The 20505-nt window shown below is 42.3% G+C and overlaps 1 protein-coding gene across 1 annotated transcript in view; it reads left to right on the top strand.

Annotated features, from left to right (window-relative positions):
- Positions 1 to 269: 269 nt before the first annotated feature.
- CACNG1 (calcium voltage-gated channel auxiliary subunit gamma 1) overlaps positions 270 to 20505 on the top strand; it is a 39956-nt gene continuing 19720 nt past the window's right edge. Inside the window, exon 1 of the mRNA XM_061615577.1 lies at positions 270 to 673. Within this exon, the coding sequence (XP_061471561.1) occupies positions 430 to 673 (244 nt within the window). The 5' untranslated portion in view covers positions 270 to 429. The remainder of the gene's footprint in view (positions 674 to 20505) is intronic.

Here is a 20505-nt window from a genome sequence, read left to right as displayed (position 1 = left end):
GTGTGTGTGTGTGTGCATTTGAGCACAGTGCTATAGCAGTGATTATTCATTACACCAAAACAGTTTTGCTTCAAGTCAGCCTCTGGAATTTCAGGCACAAATCCTAGCAGGCGTGGGGGCTGTAATCTGAGCAGGCCCAATTACTTCACCCATTCTGTGCATTAATAGAAGTCTCACTCACACCAGCCAGTCTAGTCATCTCGCCTCCTGATATATCTCAACAGCTGTACCTGCGGCTGGCTGGTCATCTTCCCCAGCCCCCAACCTGCTTCACTTTGGCATTGCAGGGCTGAGATTTGAAAATGCTTTCATACACCAAGACTTTAGAATACCACTCAGATATATTTCACAGTGCTCCTTGCCACAAGCAGCTCAATCCAGAACCAGCAGTAGCCACAGCATAGGTATCTTGGCATAAGCTTTCCAAGCATGTCTGAAGGCAAGACTTGCAAAGTCCGGGTGACTTTTGCTATTATTTTGATTGGCGTCGCTTTAATGTTTACAGCAGTGGTGACAGATCATTGGGCTGTGCTGAGTCCTAAGGTAGAGGAGTACAATGCTACCTGCGAGGCAGCTCATTTTGGGCTGTGGCGGATCTGTACAAAACGGATCTTCATGCAAGAAAATAAGACGGACAAGGAGAAGGGTTGTGGGCCAATAAGCCTACCAGGAGGTATGTGTCTCTGTTGCCTATATTACCATCTTGACAATACATTGTAGAATATATTACAACTTCAAGACAGATATGTTTGAGAAAGTTAGATGGCATTCTGGGAAAATGGAATGACCACCATGGATTTTGTTTTCAAATTAGCCCAGTGCATTTTTTCTTACTTCCTTGAAGCTTTATTTGCTGCCTTGGCATATATTGTGTGACTATTTACTCCAGAAAGCTCACCAGCTGTCCTTTACAGGGAAGTATAAAGGGAAATCAGTAGGGGAGGCAGAAAGCAAAGCAAAGACAGAAGATGAAGGATATTTCCTCCTGATTCTTTGTTAGTATGAGTTCAATGAATCTAGTCGAACAGAGTTGACATAACTCTTTATTCAGGGAAAAATAATAACTAAAGTTTGACCTCCACAAGCACTGTAGTATCAAGCCCGTTACTGGCGGCATATTCATTAAATGAATTGATTTGGATAATTATGTAAGAAAAGAACTATGTTGGAGATACAAAGCTAGCTTATGCCTGGAAGCTACTATCAACAAGTTTGATTACTTAGGAAAACACAAGACCATAGGCCATGGATCATTTCACTGCAATGTAACCATGCAATTCAACAAACAAATCATAGTTGCATTGCTAGAAATAACTGCAGTTAACCCCTTCATATATGCATCAGAATGCATGACAGTACAGAGTATCATGGATGCAAAACTTAATAGGCACGCACATGAACAGATATAGCAACAAGGTGTATAGTATCATCTAGTCCTATATAGACAGATACAAAAATGGACAGTCGCAAAGCTCATATATTGCTACTCATGATTCTCATTTACTTTCAGCACTCTTCTCAAGAGCCCTATTCAGACAACAAACTGGGCCCATGAATGTGTGTGTGGGAGGGGAATAGCTGCCACAGGCTCTTCTCCCCACCCCCACATACATTTGTCCATCTTCAGAATAGATCTTACACAGAGACAAGTGTTTTGTGCATAGGAAGGGTGTGCGGTCACACAGAGAAGTCCCTGTCTGGATAGATTTGTTGTGTAGGTTTTATTCAAGTTTTTACAAAAGACTTATGTCAAAGATGGAGCCATTTCAGTTGTGGTTCAGGCCTAGTTGTGGACACCCTGTGGAATGGCCTTTGCTGAAAGAAAGAGGGAGTGCAAACCTGTTCATTCTCCTGGACCTGTCAACTGCTTTTGATACCATCCTTTTGGATAGGCTGTCCAGGTTAGGCGTGGGAGGCACTGCTTGGTCATTTCCAGAAAATGTTGCTGGGAGATTACTGCTTGACTCGTCAGCAGCCATGCTTTGGAGTTCTTCAGGGTTCTTCTCTTTCTCCCCTATTGTTTAACACTGACAAAAAACCACAGGGAGGTATTATCCAGAGATTTGGTCTAGGTGTCACCAGTGAGCGGATGACACCCAGCTTTATCTCTCTTTTTTCATTAGATGTGGCTGTCTGGAACCAGTTCTTGGGCATGATAATGACTGGATGAGGGCAAACAAACAGACTCAGTCCAGACAAGACAGAAGTACTGTTGGTTCTATCCAGATGAATGGTGTTCAGCCTGTTCTAGAAGGGACTGCACTTCCACTAAAGGTTAACATTCTCAGTGTGAGTGCTTCTGATTTAACATTGTCATTATAGGCCCAAGTGACCTCTGTGGCCCAGTGCTTTCATCAGCACCAGCTAATATGCCAGCTGCAACCGCACCTGGATAGAAACAACTTGGTCACAGTTATCCATGCTCTGGTGACCATTCTTTTAGACTATTGCAATAGAATATTGCGACATGTGGCTGTCTTTAAAAATGGTCTGGAAACTGCAGTTGGTCCAAAAGAGGGGTGCAAAGGTTTGAACTTTGATCACAGTACACTTGTGCTTCATCAGCTGTGCTGTCTCACAGTCCGTTTCTGGACCCAATTTAAAATGCTGGTTTTATCTTTGAAAGCCCTAAATGTTGGTTTGAGGCCAGGTGACCTGAAAGATGCCTTCTCACATATGTAACTGAAATGGAAATGGACTGCCTCCAAGTCGATTCCAACTTATGGCAACCCTATGAATAGGGTTTTCATGGTAAACGGTATTCAGAGGTGGTTTTACCATTGCCTTGCTCTGAGGCTGAGAGGTAGTGACTGGCCCAAGGTCACCAGTGAGCTTCATGGCTGTGTGGGGATTCGAACCCTAGTCTCCCAGGTTGTAGTCCAACACTCTAACCACTACACCACACTGGCTCTCTCATATGTCACTACCTGAACCTTAATATCTTCTTTGAATGCCCTGCCCTAGGTGTCCCCACCGAGTTGTGAGGTGGGCAACCACCGGGGAAAGAGACATTTCTGAAGTATCACCTAGTTATGGAATAGCCCTTGTAGGGAGGCTCATCTAGGCCAATTTTGTAGTTTTTCAGCATGAGGTAAATATCACCTTCCTGTTCACCCACACCTTTTTAAATAACTTTGTAATCTGTGTCCCTTTTATTATGGGTGTATAGTGAATTCTGTTTTGTTTATGTAGCCCCTCCCCTTTTTAATGGTTTTATGTTTTATTTTATATTTTGTGTTTTACTTATTTATTGTAAGCCATCCAGAGAACTAATGGGCCCCTCCAGACTGACATTTTATTGCAAATGTATTCTGCTTGGAACAGTCATCGTGCATTGGTGGTGGATTTATTCTGCTTTAATTTGTTATGCGACGCTCCCTCAAAGCTACTGCTGTCTGGAGGGACTATAGTGCAACAAAAGTGGGACAAAAATAAACCAGGATGTTTGTGGTATAAAAAGTTGTGGGATTTTAGCAGGGAGTTATGGGATATACACTGACTGGAAATGAAGCAGTGTGACTATCCCAAAATCTTTCCAGGCACAAACAGTATTGCAAGCAGGGTTGTATGAGACTGCCCCAATAGCATCGTGAGCTCAAATCATAATGAATGCACAATAAAAAGGATATCTGAAGGAGCCCTTAATCGGGTAGCATACACCTGCCATAAATAAATGACACTGCCACTCCCTTCCCTCTGTGCACCTCTGTGCATTCGTGCTCCCAGTTTGCTGTTTGAAAAGACTTAAGGGCTCTCACATTCAGCTTGATCTGTGCAGAGGTATCAAAGCAGGATGAATAAAGGTGCCATGCTTTCTGGAAACTGGGGTCAATGAAGGATTATCCCTGGGGGAGCCTGGACATGATGGGAAACAATACCATGCAAGGGAAAAATATTAGAGAATTGTCTGAAGATTTGGGAGTGAGACAGGAAGTGGGATTTACAAGCACTGTGTAGGATGATGGGATGCAAAGGGCAAGGTTCCTGTTCCTTTCATGGTGGTATAAAAAAGATAATTTTAGCAGGTGCACATTTCTTTACCCAAACATTACAAGTTGCTGCACCTGCCAAGATTCCCTCTTCTACAGAACTAAAAAAAGTACCAAAACCCTGCCTTCCTTTTGCATCTGGGATTATAAAGTGTTTTGCTCAGGGCCATGACAACGGAGAGGCAGGCCCTTACTTAGCCTCTTTAAATCCAGAACATGTGACTTGTGCTCCTCTTGAAACTGAGCAGCACCTTGTGGGGATAGCTGTGGCAAAAACAAGAAGCAAAGCTCTGGCAGCATTCACAGCTCTCCTCTCTCCCCCCCCCACCTGCTTTCCTTGGAGCCCAGCCATCATAACTGGTATCTCTTTTTAGCAAAATAACCATAATTACACAGGGTGGTATTCAGTGCTGGTCCTACTCAGAGCAGACCCATTGAAGTTAATAGACATAACTCACTGAGGTTCATTAATTTCAGTGGGCTTTCTCCGAGTCAGACTTAGTTGAATACAAGCATAGATTTCCTGATGATCTTGTTTCATTGAATAATTCTGACTAATCCAAGGTTTGCATTACCTAAGGAGTCACGTGCACCGACTTCCGGGAAGGGTGACTTAGCCTGTGCCTGCTTTTGAGACGGGCTCCTGCCTCAAAAGAAGCTTATTCAGATATATCAGTCAGTTTTTTTTTTTTTTTTTTGACTGATTAAACTTCTCCCGGGTAGGGAGAAACGAAGAGATTAACCTCAAAGCCTATTTTTGTTGGGACGACCAGATCTCATTAATTTATGGGACGAGGTCCAGCCGACGAAGGTGGGACGGATTTTCAACAACAAGCTCTATCTGATAAAGCGAACGTTCATCTTATCTTCTAAGAGAGAACGCACTAACAGGCAAGCACCCTTCTTTCTATATTTTTCTTTTACTTGACTTAAATTGTTGCTGTTTAAAAGAGATTTGCCAGATTGATCGGTTTTTGACATCTCACTGGGGAGCCATAACTTCTCTCTGCTACTCACTAATTAATAGCTTATCTCTGTTTTTGTTGCAAAAAGCTGTCCTGGATTTGCATTCTAAAGATATACACAGAAGAGGGATTTCTATTCCAGATTTTTATTTTGAAGAATATTATATTGTCTGAGACTACTCTCTTTTTGGTCTATTTTATTTTGACGAATCTGTTTCCTGACGACCGCCATTAATTGTTTCGATCCTGGGAACTGCATTTTGTTTACTTAAGCATGGAGAGATAAGGCTGTCTGCTCTGTTTATACTGTGATGTCACCAAGTTTGGAGTATTAACCCAATTGTTGCTGAAATAAGAAGTGGTTTTCCTATATTTTTCTTTTAAAATGGCAATTAAGAAAGTGGCTGAGAATCTGGAAATAACTATGTTTCAGAAAATAATGGATGAGATTGAGATAACGAAACAAAACCTGCGACAGGGTTGTAAGGAGCTGAAAATTGAATTGAGTAAAATGAAGCAGGAGATTAAAGATATAGGGGTCCCTGTGAGAGAGGTGACCCTGGAAGGGGTCCCTGTGAGAGAGGAGACCCCGGAGATTGGAACAAACGTGGAACAGGAAAAAGATTTGGAGTCTATGGACTTTAGAAACAAAATCTATTGTTTGGAGACACAGGAGATTAAAGGGGTCCCTGTGAGAGAGGAGACCCTGGAGACTGGAACAGGGGTCCCTGTGAGAGAGGAGATCCCGGAGATTGGAACAAACGTGGAACAGGAACAAGATTTGGAGTCTATGGACTTTAGAAATAAAATCAATTGTTTGGAACTCAATGTTATCTCTGAAGAAATTAATGAAGATTCTAGAGATAAAGTTATCAATGGCATGGATAATCTTCTGGACTGGAATGATGTGATGGAGCCCAATATAGAGAAAATCTATGGAATTAACTGCAGCCATGTGACAATGGAAAAACTTTCAAGAGATGACCCAGTGTATTTTGGAAAAAAGAACAGAGATATGATTTTACAGCAGTATTTCAGCAACCTATTCAGAATGGATGGCAAGAAAATATTTGGGATAGAGGTAATTCCCATCAGACTCTTACTATATGACTATGGCTTTGACAGCAAGATTATTATGGAATACTGATAATGGAAGATTGGATACTGAAATTACTGGACTTAACAAGACTACTGAAGATGGAAGATGGAAAATGGAACTAATAGGGATAATAGAACAATGGCTACTGAAATTACTGAACCTAACAGATTCTGATGTGATGGATTAATTGAAATGTTTATTTTGACTATGGTTATGACAATAAGATTATCATAATTAGTAATGAGATGGATTAATCGATATGCTTATCTGGAAAAAAAAATTGATAGATATATTTCTTAAAGAATTGAAACCTCTCTTTGACTTTTTGTGGAAAGAATAAAGTAATGTTTATGAGATTTGATGATTAAGTAAGATAACTACTGGAGGAAAGTGATTTTATAATATGACTTAAGAGACAGGATTGTTATATATTATAGACTTATAACTGATTTGATCTTTGACAAATGGGAAGTCAATATTTTACTCTTTATTTTTTATTTTTTTTTCTTTTTTTCTTTTTGTTTAACTATTTTTGATTTTGTTTTTTGTCTTTGAATGTTTTATGATTTCGTCTTGTATGTTTTATGAAAATCTGAATAAAAATTATTGAAAAAAAAAAAAGGAGTCACGTGCACCTTATCACAGTGAAATGGCTCTCATTCTGGCAACGTATATAGATCTAAAACATCTATGTGACACTTTTAAATGTTATGTCATTCGTTTTTTGAAATTTTGTTTATTATTTACTATATTTATAACCCACCCTTCGCCAAATGGTCCCAGTGCAGGAAGACAGACAGACAGACAGATATAACATTAAGACAATAATTAACAATATCTCTAAAGGCAAAAACATGTAATATATATATATATAAACTAGAGTCTGCCACCCTGCTTGCTTCGCTCGCCAACCTCACCTACACCCCACCCCACAGCACCCCCAAGGTCTCCCCTCTCTGCCAGGTGCCCCCTAGCCATCTCTCTATCCCTTCTACCATGCTGCCCCCTACAACTTCCCTCACCATGTCAGCCAAGTGCCTCTAGCCTTCCCCCCACCTCTCACCAACCCCACCCTAACCCCACCACACTCAGATCACCAGAACTCCCCCATGCACACCCTGGTTGCTGAAGCTCCCCCCCTTCCCCTCCAAGGGTCTCCAAATCTCCCCTGCCTCCTCTAAGTGTCTCCAAACCTCACTCCTCTCCCTCCAAGGGCCCCTAAAACTACCCCATCGCTCTCCAAACCTCCCCCTCCCTGTCTATGGGTCTCCAAGTCTCCCCCGCCCTCCCATGAGTCTCCAAACCTTCCCCTGCCCCTCCATGGGTCTCCAAACCTCCCCCCACTCCCCACTTACTTAATGGCATTGCTGCTGCTGCTCTGCTGCTGCTGCCTCGCTCACTAGGTCCCGACCACTAGGCCTCCCTGCCGCCCCTCTCATCATAATTACTTTCTTCTCCTCCTTGCCGCTGCCATCACAGACAAGGTTTGCCTCTCTTGCCTTCCTTGCCTGCAAGTGTCATGCTACCTGTGATTGTTTCAGTGTAGGCATGAGGCTTACAAAAATATAATACAGTAAGATAAGACATCAATAGCAAACTGTGTCTGCAAATGAGCAAGTAAAGCCAATGCTTCCATTTCAACATTACACCTCAGCCCTCCCAAAAGCCTGAGCAAAGAGATGTACTTTCACGTGTTGACCAAATGCCAGTAATATTGGTGGCAAAATGTACCTCAGAGGGCAGGCAATTCCACAGACATGGGGCCACACAGAGAAGGTCCTCTCACACCCCAGGACCACACTCAGTGGCAGGGTGATGTCCTCTGTTGATCTTAATGCCTGGGCTCCAAATATTTAGGCCCCAAGTCATCTAGGGTCTTATATGCACAGACTCAGAAGATAATTTGCAACCAATGCCGCTGCTTTGTGCACCCTCTGGGCTGTTTTCAATGGCAGTCCCATGTAGAGTACATTACAATAGTCCAATTTGGAAGTTACCAGAGCATGAATAACTGTGACCAAGCTATCTCCATCCAGAAAGGCGGTAGCTGGCAAACCAAACATAGCAGAAAACTGGCACTTCTACCAACTGAAGCCACCTGGGCTTCTAATGAAAGTGTTGGCTCTAGGAGCTCCCCAAATTGTACACCTCTCTTTCAAGAGGGGTGCCACCTTGTCTTGAATATTTCACCTTTCCAATTCCCAGACCTGAGAACCCACCACCCACAGCACCTCTATTTTGTCTGGATTCAGCTTCAGCTTCTTGGCTCACATTCAGTCTGTTACTGCCTCCATGCACCTACCAGTTCAGCATTTGCAATGCCTCTCCTGATTCAGGAGAACGGCCAGACTACAAGGCCCTCAACACAGCAATAGAGTTGGTCCATTCATTGGTCAAAAGAAGCACTTTGCCCAGGCCACCAGTCACTAAATGGCTCTAGGGAGCAGCCAGTTCAATGATCCCCAGTAGTACCTATTACCCTACCTGCTCATCTTATTTATGCAGCAAGCGGTACTGGTTTTTCCACCTAATATGCTTGGGACAGGAACCATAGAGGAAGGGTCACAGTACCCACCATCTGTCCCCACACTTCAGACACCAGATCCATTTTCCCCTCCAAAGAAGCTAAAATGCCTCCATCAAGCTATTGCAAAGGGTGTGAGTTTATACACTTCTTACATCACAACTGGGAATAAGGGAATTCAACCTCCCTTAAAGTGTATAATCAATAGTTAGGGAGCTTTCAGCCCTGTAATGCCTTTCTTGTGAGCATCTTCCTTCTCTCTTTCCCAGGAGTGGAGCTAATCGCATCCTCTGCTTTTCAGCAGACTGTGCAGCCTCTTTCACTATTAGTGCAGCATACTCAGCTGATTTGAAACTTCTGGCCCATCTTCCTGGTCCATCAACAGACACCCCCTCCTCCCCCAGCCTGCATCTGGTGCTAGCATTTTATGGTCTCACCAGTTAGAACTGGTTTGACTTCCTTATCATCCCCATTACTGACCCTCTGACTTAAGGTCTAGTCCTGTGAGTGTGACTGATTTCTGAGGCCTAGAAATCTATGTCTGAGACTGAGCTAGAGATGCTGGTTTTATTGGCCTACTCATGCAAGTATCAGAGATGGCTCAAGGACTACCCCACACCATCTCTTTCTTCCTCCATCACCCTAATGGAGACAGTACAGCTGGCCTCCAAGAACAGAAAATACAGAAACTGACAGTCAAACAAAACCACCCCTTACAAGTTGCCCATGTTACCCACTGACCTGCGGACTATACTCATTCATACCACTCATCAACCTGTGCAGAGCAGAGGCTTAAATCTCACCTGGTCTAATAGCCAGTGGTGGCTAGTGGCTCCACGTCAGTGGGGCACTGGAATCTGCTCCAGGTTTTAATCTGAACTTTCAAGGACCCCACTGCCCCACTGACATGGAGCCAACAGTTGCCACAGCTAATATCCCTCATTTAATAACTAGATCCCTTCCTTATGTTATTCTGGAATACTACAAGTGCATGGTATTGTAATGCAATGGGTTTTTTTTTTTTAAATATTGTTATTATTTCACAGTTACAAAGATGTGGCAGCAATTCCAGACACAAAGATCTTGACAGATAAGGATACACCAAACCATTCACACTATTTTAATTGTTAGTTCCATGGAGGGGAAACATAGCTCCAGTAAAACATATTTCGTCAAAGCTGAGCAAACCACTAGAGCTGGCATTGCATTAATACATAAATCAAAGTGGAGACAACTATTTCACTCTAGTCTAATAACCTAGCAACAACAAGAACAAAACACCCAACCTTTGGAGAGTTAGAAAAACCCCACCCAACCTTTTTCCTGGAATTACGTGACATCTAGTGTGACTACAGGTTGCTATAAAATGTTTCAAACATAACTGTTGAGATAATTGCAGTTTCCTATTCATGTTTTAACATTGTCTTTTCCATTGTTTGTGTGCCTCTGATTAGGAAGAAAAAGCTAGTCAAAAGACAAATTGAAATCTTGCAATTTACTGGCTGGAGAGCTAGCAGATGATTGCAAAGCTTTCAGCACTTTAATTTAATTTTGCAAAACAGTAGATGCCTTGATAGCACTATAAAATAATAAAAGATAATCATTGGGAGTAATAAATTACTGCATCTGCCATTCAGAAGAAATGTGAGGATTTCTGAGAGTCTCAGATGGCAGGAAACTAAGAAAAAAACCCATTGGGGTTATTTACAACCCAGTTTAGTAAAATCCCAAGAATCTCAAACCTCTCTATGGACATGCTCCCAACCCCAGTCTAGGATAGGCACCATAAATTCTAGTCACACTGCTCTGACTTAACTCACGATCTCTATAATTGCCTATTTGTTTACTGTGCACATTTGAAAGGCAGCAGAGGGGTGTGTATAACTCAGCTATGTTTTATCCGTGCAGGCATATGCTGACATCCATCAAACGCAGCAAATACACTTGGGCTGCACTGGTTATGAATCTGCTTTATTAAGACAGCTGGTTATTTATGGGCTTTAAATTTATCCAGCAATGAGCAGTGGAGGTAGATTTGTGCATTTTACCCAAACTCACTTTTGCTGGAAGGGAAAAAGAACATATATTTCAGATACACATTAATTAAGTAAACCTTTATGCTGAAATTTGATGACAGATTAGCTTTATATTAATAACTGTACACTGTGGAGATTATCTGACAATAACTAAACAAAGGGAGCTAGTTCCATACACTAATAGCGAAGCAAGCGACTTTAACATGGAACAGGGCATCTGTTAAGAATAAAATAATCCTTTTCATACAGATCCTTAATTAGGAAACAATACAGTTTGTCATTTTGAAATTACTTTGCCCTATTTTCACAGATCTATGGACCTGACAAATGTTCCTTTACTATCACCTTTTCATTAATGTGGTATTTATTTATTTATTATTGTATTTATATCCTGCCTTTCCTCCAAGCAGCTCAAATTGGTGCACATGGTTCTACCACCACCATTTTATCCTCACAACAACCCTATGAGGTAGGTTAGGCTGAAAGACAGTGACTGGCCCAAGGCCACCCAGTGAGCTTCATGGCCAAGTGGGGATTTGAACTCCGGTCTAACAGTCTAACCACTTTGCCACACTGACTCTAAATAACTCATTGCTACTGAGTTACTATTTGTGAACTTTTCTATTATTGTGAAAGAAAAACAAGCAACTACAGCTCTGGTTATTTATTTTTGAAGAAGAAATCTCAACCTAGTAAACCCTTTGGATCCACATGTTCCTGCTCCCTACTCAAGTAACAAGTGTACTAGAGTTGGACAGAACCTAATTTATCTGAACACGGAATCCAGCCTTCCCCTTTCACTCCGAAGTTAGCTGGTGGAATATCAGGGCATTTTCCAACAGGCTGTTTTCTTTCACAAAACTGCATTGTTATCCCAGACTTTCTAGTGCAAAAAGTCCAATATGAAAACTGACAGAAAACTGCACTGGAAAATGCAGGATAACAATCACTAGCTGCCAATGTCATATAACCTCTGTGCGAACGTATCAGCATGAATGCTCAACAGCCAGCCAGTCTGGAAGCTCCTTTCAGCATATTAAGTGGTGCTCTTTTCAAATGATACCCTTTCTTCCTCTTTGTTTCTAGCAATATAGTAATTTGCATTCCAACACAGTAACGTTGTTAAGAAACAGCCCTGGCCTTTGTGTCAGCAGCAGCGGACACAGTCTCAACATGCACTGTGGAGAAGCTTTAATAGGATGAGTCCCAGCAACAGGAAGTCAAGGTGTAGTTTCCACTCTGCATTTTTACCTGCCCTTATTTATTTAATGTGGATGTGCTATGATTTTTAAAATTTTGTAGCCTGTCCTGAGATCGGTGGAAAATGGGCAAACTAGATGTGCTCTGAAATCAATTAATAAATAACATTTGCTCATAGAGAAATGCGAAAAAGGTCCCCATGTGGTAGGGAACACAATTTAAGACTGGAAAAATGAAAATCTGCGAGAACTGAAACTGGCAGATCCTTCCATCCCTACTGTGTGGCTACGACACAGTAGTGAATTATGAGACGAAATGGAAGAGCCCATGACTCCATGTGCATGTCTTGGGGAATTTTATACACCTAATTCCAACTGGACTTCTTGTTTTTCAAACAGCAGTCCCCTCTGCCCATCCAAAGTTCAAAAAATAGTTTATGGTGTGGCAAGTAAAGAAAGTAATAGGAAAAAATCGTGCAAAAGTAGTGGGGTTGTATTCAACTAAGTCCTGCTCAGATTAAACCCACTGCAGCGAATGAACCTAAGTTAGTCATGTTTATAAACTTCAATGGGTCTACTGTGAGTAGGGCTAGCATCGAATACTACCACTGAAGAATATGTACAGGCCCCTGGCTTCACTTAGACCTGGTGGCCTGGAGCTGGTATAACATAGTGACTAAGAGGCTAAGCTAGAATTCAGTAAGTCCTCAGTTCAAATCTCACCTCTGTTGTCAGCTCATTATGTGGCCTTCAACAAGCCATTCTATCTCAGCCTCAATCCTCCCCCCCAATAAGGGTGATAATAATATGGATTGTTGTGAGAATTACAACCAGATAATGCATGTGAATTGTTTGATCACTTGAAAATGCTATTCATTCATTCATTCATTCATTGGCGATCACTCGTGGCCAAGTAAGATTGTCTTCCAAGATAAGGTCTTTAACGTTGGGTCCGTAAGTGACTGTGGAGGCCAGTTCTGGATCCACACAGCCTCCCACAGTGAGGACATAGGTTTCCGGATGGAAGATGGTCACGATGAGGATTTGCTTGACGTGCCTTCCACTTAGCTCGTTTGTCCCTTTCGCCCTGTACTCGTGCTTCTTCAAAGTCCATGGCACCTTTGATAATGGCTGACCTCCAATTGGGAAGCTCATGGGCCAAGGCTTCTCAGTTCTCGATGCTTATGTTACATTTTTTTAGATTAGCTTTAAGAACATCTTTAAACCTCTATTGCTGTCCACTGATATTCCGTTTTCCATCCTTAAGTTGGGAGTAAAGTAGCTGCTTTGGAAGATGGTAATCAGGCATTCGAACAACATGGCCGGGCCAGCAAAGTTGACGTTGGAGGATCATTGCTTCAACACTGGTGGTCTTTGCTTCTTCCAATATGCTAACATTAGTCCGCCTGTCTCCCCAAGTAATTTGTAGAATTTTCCGGAGGCAGCATTGGTGGAATCTTTCAAGAAATTGGGAGTGGCGTTTAGAGATGGTCCATGTTTCACAGGCGTACAGTAAGGTTGATAGTACAATGCCTTTGTAAATAAGCATTTTGGTCTCCCTGCGAATATCCCGATCCTTGAACACTCTACGCTTCATTCGGGAGAATGCAACACTCGCAGAGCTCAGACAATGCTGAATTTCAGCGTCGATGTCAGCTTTTACAGAGAGATGGCTGCCAAGATAACAAAAGTGATCGACATTCTCCAACGTCGCACCATTAAGCTGGATTGATGGTGCTACAGAGGGATTGGTTCGCACCTGTTGATGAAACACTTTGGTTTTTTTGATGTTAAGCGAGAGGCCAAGCTTTTCATGTGCTTCTGCAAAGACATTTAGGATAGTTTGAAGATCTTTCTCTGAATGTGCGGAGACTACATTATCATAGGCATATTGAAGTTCTATGACAGAGTTTGTAATTACCTTACTTTTTGCTTTCAGCCTACTGAGATTAAAAAGCTTTCCATCTGTTCGATACGTGATTTCCACGCCAGTGGGAAGTTTCCCCTCAACAAGGTGTAGAACCATGGCGATGAAAATAGCAAATAAGGTCGGAGCAATGACACATCACTGTTTCACGCCTGATCCCACTTTGAATGGATCACTTTGAGAGCCATTGTTATCCAAAATTGTTGCCGTCATGTTGTCATGGAGGAGTCGCAAAATATTCACAAATTTATCAGGGCATCCAATTTTCAGAAGGATGGTCCAGAAAGCAGTTCGATTTACAGTATCAAAGGTCTTAGTCAGATCAATAAACACCATATACAGAGGTCAGTTTTGCTCCCTGCATTTTTCTTGAAGCTGTCGTGCAGTGAAGATCATGTCCACTGTCCCCCTGGAAGGGCGGAAACCATTTTGGGATTCAGGGAAGATGTCTTCTGAGATAAGTAGGAGGCGATTTGCGAGGATTGTTGCAAGGATTTTACCTGCAGTAGCAAGAAGAGAGATGCCTCGGTAGTTCCCACAATCTGTTCTATCACCCTTCTTGAAAAGGGTGATAATTATGGCATCCCTAAAGTTTTCCGGGATCTCCTCCCTCATCCAGATTTTTTTGATGAGCCTATGAAGTTGTTGTGTAAGTTCAGGCCCACCTTCTTTAAAGACTTCAGCTGGAATCCCATCAGGTCCACTAGCTTTGTTATTCTTTATTTGATTAATGGCTTTACTGATTTCATCCAAATCAAGGGATACTGCAAGCTCATCTCTAATTTGTTGTTGTGGGATTTGCGAGAAGATCTCACCAGCCACAATAGAGTTACAATTAAGGAGGTCGTGGTAATGCTCTTTCCAATGCAGTGCAATTGACTCTTTGTCCTTTAGAAGTTTGGTACCATCTATTGAACATAAGGGATTTGTACCATAATTTGTTGGTCTGTAGATGGCGTTTGTGGCATTAAAAAAGCCCCGTGCTTCATGAGCATCTGCAAAATGCTGGATTTCTTGAGCTTTCTTTATCTACCAGGCGTTCTTAAGTTCTCTAGTTCTTCTTTGGACCTCAGCCTTTGCACTGGCACAGATTTTTTTCTTAGCAGCACATTAACTGTCTTTTTGCCATATCTGGAAGGCTTTCCTTTTCTTGTCAGTGATATGTTCAATCTCACTATCATTCTCATCAAACCAGTCGTGGTGTTTCTTAGTTTGGTCTCCAATAGTTTGTTCACATGCTGCAATGTTCCTATTATTTACTCAATTTATATCCCACCCTTCCTCCCAAAGGAGCTCAGGATGGCAAATATATCAACCAAAACAACTGAACAACAACAAAAAAGCATTCTAAAAATAGTTTAAAATATTCTAAAACACAACCACAGTTAAAAACATTCTTCACCATCAGTGATCTTCACGTCACCAGGAACAGTCCCCTTCCTGAAAATGTTAAGCATTAAGGAGTACTCTGAGTCAAGATCCATCCATGCCATAATGATAGCGATTGGGTGTTGGTGGTTCTTAGGAACTCCATGGCTTGAACAAAATTTTGTATTAGCTCAGTTGGGAAACTGGACTTTTTACAGGGCTGAAATCACCTCTGGGGTCATCAACTGTGTGGCTTTCTTGAACCATGTTAAGTTCATGGTCCATCCTAAGGCTTCAGTATACACATGCAAGTACACACACACACACACACACCTACCCATCCACAGATATAAGTTATCTCAGTATTGATGACTGATCTGCAAGTGTCCTGCACATATGGAGCATCCTCAAGATTGAGAAGAATGGGGAAGGATTTCCACTGTTGACTGTTCACCAAGGCTCTGTACAACTCTATATTATAGTCAAATATATTCACTGAGTATGTGGTAAAACATATGACAAGGTAGAAACCTAGTATAAAAGGGTATGCACAACCGGTTCAGATAATTATTGAGAGATTGTACGCTGTCTTCCACTCTCTGATTATTCACTGCACAAAATAAGATCTGTACAGTGTTGGGCCAGCTCTGGACTTAGCTATGTAAACATGGATAGTATTCTAAGTGGTAATGAATAGCAACAGTGTATGGGAAGTTTTCATCCATTTAGAAATATATTGTCTAATGGGAATGTAACACAAGGGATTTTTTTAAACATCATTTTTATCTCTGGCAGAAACAGAGATCCCTTCATTCTGATGAGCAATAAGGGATTCTGTTCAAGAAGATATTCCCAAGTGCAGTGAGTCACGCTGAAACTGTCTTCATAGCAAATGCAGGTTTATTCTAAGACTATTTTTCTAATCACTCAGGCGTTCAGGATTATTCTGTGCATTTCCCCAGAATGAATTCCAGTTCTTAAGAACTCTATTGACACTCATGGATGCACCAGTGCTTACCTGTCCTACTCTTAAATTGTAGGATTTACTGTTTAACTTAGGAATGTAGGAACCTGATATTGATTACATTGCTCCTTAAAATGAGCCTTTCTCCCAGCTTCTAGTGAACCATAAAAGTCTTGACTGGCAAGATTAAGAGACTGAACCCTAATTTAAGTATGTCCTCCACTCAGAAGCTTTGTACACTAAATATTCCAGATACCTTTCTCCTTTATAACAACTTCGGTCCAAGGATCAGTAAGCTTGGTACAAGACAGTAATTAAGGGTGCAATTTTATATTCTGTTAGAGAAGCATTATTGAACTCAATGGGGATTAATTCTGAGTAGATATGTATAGGATTGCACTGAGTAGACACATATAGGATTGCACCTAGGTTGGTTTTTCCAACATGAAATTGGCAACTTACCTACCACTTAATAACATTCTAATTATGGTACTAATTTCTGGACAATCTCTGTCGTCGAGGCTGTAGAAGGCCACTTTGGAGTTTTTAAATGCTGGTGAAAATATATGTGACAATACTTTGCTTAGTCTGATAACTGGACAGTTTAAATACCTGGGGGTTATATTCCAGGCAACACTCTCTTGGTCTGCTCATATTTCTTCTGCGGTTCAATCTGCCTTGAATACCGCCAAAGCCATACTTCGTTTCTTTTTTACCACGGGAGGGCAATACATTCCTGCAGAGATTCAAGTTTTCAAATACAAAATCCTTTCTCAACTTCTATACAGGGCCCCAATTTGGGCCCAGGGTTTTAATGCCAAGGTTGAAGCAGTTTTATCTCACTTTTTGAGAACTATCTTTGGTATGCCCCGCTGTGTATCCGCTGCTGGTCTCTGTCTTGAGGCTGGGCTTTATTCCACTGAATGCACGGTGTAGCTTATGGCCTTTAGATTTTGGATCAAAGTGATCTATGCTGATCCCTCTAAGGGTTATTTACATCTTATATGGAAAGACCCCTTTACTAGCTCCTGGGCAAAGAATTTTCAGAACAAGTTAAAGTTGCTTGGCCTTTCATTAGACTTTCTATCTGCTATGGATCCGGTCTTAGCCAAATACATCATAGAACAACGTATTAAAGGTATTGATCTCCAATACTCAAGATCAAGGGCCAATACTACTTTTTCTCCTATGTCGTTAGGCCTGAACTTTGTTTTCCCCAATCATGCCGCCTATCTGTCAAACCTGTCCATCTCGAAATACTGTATGGTATTCTCTAAAGCAAGATTTAATTGTCTTCCCTCGGCAATCCTTGAAGGTCGCTTTCAAGGCATCCCCCTAGCGAAGCGACTTTGTCCCTGTACTCTCACTGAGGCTGAATCCCTGGCTCACACCTTGCTTCGATGCAATTTGTATAACGCTGAACGCTCTAGATTTATCCTCCCCATACTCAATCGTTATCCTGGTAGATCTTCTAACTGGTACTTGCAATACTTCATGTCAGACGATGATAAGATGACGACACAATCCGTTGCTAAGTTTCTTAATCTAGCCCATACATTAAGAAAGTCTTCCTTGTTTTAAAGCTTTTTTAACATGAGTATACTTGTATAAATACGTAGTGTTTTTATAGATGCTGTATTATTTGTTAAATTTTATACTGTGGGTCTATGACTGTAACAATAAAGATTGATTGATTGATTGCTTAGTCTGATAACTAAATGATATTCATCATCATCAACATCTGATTATTACAGTCAACAGACCAGTAATAAATTCAGAAATAAACAAAATGCTATTTCAACTAAGCCCTTAAGCAAAGGAAATTTATTTCTAATTGTGCTATTAAATCCACAGTGTGATTAATGCTATTTTTTTTGTACTTATGTGAAATATATCATGAAGGAAGAGGCCACACAGATGATCTAAACAATATCAAGAACTTTACTATAACTAATCATATACAGGGAACAAGGCACACAGCATGGTGCTGCTTGTAAGGCAGGCCTGGAAATAAAACTACCACAGCCTGGGGCTGACTCCGCAGTTCCTGGTATGGCAAGCTTGGAAGGCCAATACACTACACCCCTCCCCCCTAGCTCTGAGAGTCCTGAAGATACTTGGGACAAGTCCTGGTGCGGGTCAATCAACAACAGTTTTGCATGGAAGCTGATAGTGCATCCCCTAGTTCCCCATTTGGCTCTGGTTCATGCTGGTCCACTTCAGGGTCCAGGCGCAACTGCTCTTGTCTGACATCAGGAGCAGCCACTGGCTCGTTTTCTCTTTCCACCTGAGTATTTCCAGCACCCTCAGAGAGAACTGATGGAGCTGGGCTTCGTCCTCTCATCTGGTCCACATGTCAACGTAACACATGGCCATCTAGTGTTTGAGCCCTGTGGGACAATGGGCCCATGGCTTGGGTCACAGTGGCAGGAATCCACGTTTCACCAGTACCATAGTTCCTGACATACACCAGGTCACCTGGGGTGAACACCCATACAGGTTCTTTAACTGCAACGGACTCCCTTGGTCGGTCCTCGGTCAAGTCAGGATGCAACCAATCAAGCAGAGTCGTTAGTCGTCTATTCATTAATAGCTCAGCTGGGCTCCTTCTCATTGTGGCACAAGGTGTGATGTGTTGTGTCAGGAGAAAACATGCAAGGCGTCAGTCCCAGTCACCTTCTACAATTTTCGTTTCAATGCATCCTTTGTTGTCCTGACCATCCTCTCAGCCTGGCCATTGGTTGCTTGATGAAAAGGGGCTGAAGTGACATGCCGAATCAGTCCATTATCCAGGAATCTGCAGATGTGAACTGGGCCCCATTGTCTAAGACAATGGTGTTTGGCAACCCATGTGTTGTGAAAAGCCTGCGTAAGGTCTTGATAACAAGACGGGATGTCATTGATGATACAGGAACCACTTCTAACCATTTGGAGTATGAATCAACAACAATCAAGACAGTTTGTCCCTGGAGGGGGCCTGCAAAGTTGATATGAAGCCATGACCATGGCGTTTTTGTCGATTCCCATGGGTGCACTGGGGCATGTGGTGGAGCTGGTCTTAAAACCTGACACTTATCAGATCTCTTGACACATTCTTCGATCTCGCTGTCCATCTTAGGCCACCATACCTAACTGTGCCCCAGAGCCTTCATTCGCACTATACCAGGGTGTCCCACATGTAGGGTCTCCAACACCTGATGTCTCAATACAGTATGAATGACAACTCTATTTCCCCACAGGAGGCATCCCTTGTGCACTGACCGTTCATGTTGTTTGGATACAAATGGTCTGAATTTCTCCTCAAGCTTCCCTAATGGCCATCCCCTCCACACTCAGTTCAGAACATGGGCAAGAACTGGGTCCTTGGATGATGCTGTGACAATATTCTCAGCATGGAGGGGTGGTTCCAGTAATGAGTCTAATAATAGCACGTCCAGCAGAGGGGTTTCATCAACCCCAGCAGAAGGGAGAGGGAGGCAGCTCAAAGCATCAGCATGGGCAATGCTCCTGCCAGGCCAATGTTGCAATGTGTAATCGTATGAGTTCAGGAAAATCACCCACCACAACATGCGTGCAGATAATATTTGAGGTGTCTGCTGGTTAGGGGCAAACAATTCCAATGGCTTGTCAGTAGCAATAGTGAATGGTCGACCATAGACATAGTCATGGAATTTTTTTACTCTAGCCACAATACCCAGGGCCTTCTTATCAATTTGGGCATAATTCCGTTCTGTTGAAGACATTGTTCTGGAGTAGAAAGCGATAGGCACCTCACAAGAGTCCTCAAGTTGATGGCTCAGGACAGCTCCAATACCATATGGAGATGCATCACACATGCGAATCAAGGGCTTCCGTTCATCATAGTGCACCAAGACACTGTCAGACAATAACACGTGTTTTACATCACGGAAAGCCTTATCATGCCGGGCTGTCCACTGCCATGCAGCATGCTTGTCAAGAAGGCGATGCAATGGTTCTGCCACTGTAGCCTTATGTTTCAAGAAGGCATGATAGAAATTCAAGAGTCCCAAGAAGGTTTGCAGTTCCTGTTTATTACGGGGCACTGGAGTTTGTTGAATTGCTTTACATTTTTCCAGGCCAAATGCCAGCAGCATCAGTACTGTAGCCAAGGAATTCAGTTTGGGAAACACTAAATACACACTTCTCATGCTTGACCCGGAGATCAGCAACAGCAAAACAGTGCAGTACATCCCGCACCCATGAGGCAAGTTCAGCAATGGAGTTGCCGGCAGCCAAGACATCATCAAAATATGGTATGGCACCTGGTACTCCTTTGAGAATGTCCTCCATTAAGCTCTGAAAAATTCCAGGGGCCACAGAAACACCAAACTGGAGGCGTTTTACTCTGAATCCTCTACGATGAGTGGTAATAGTCTAAGCATCGGCAGTAGCATCATCCACAGACAGTTGCTG

This window comes from Rhineura floridana, chromosome 3, assembly GCF_030035675.1.
Source record: "Rhineura floridana isolate rRhiFlo1 chromosome 3, rRhiFlo1.hap2, whole genome shotgun sequence".
Classification (NCBI taxonomy): Eukaryota; Metazoa; Chordata; class Lepidosauria; order Squamata; family Rhineuridae; genus Rhineura; species Rhineura floridana.
Note: the sequence above shows the minus strand (reverse complement) of the source record. Positions and strands in the feature narration are given on the sequence as shown.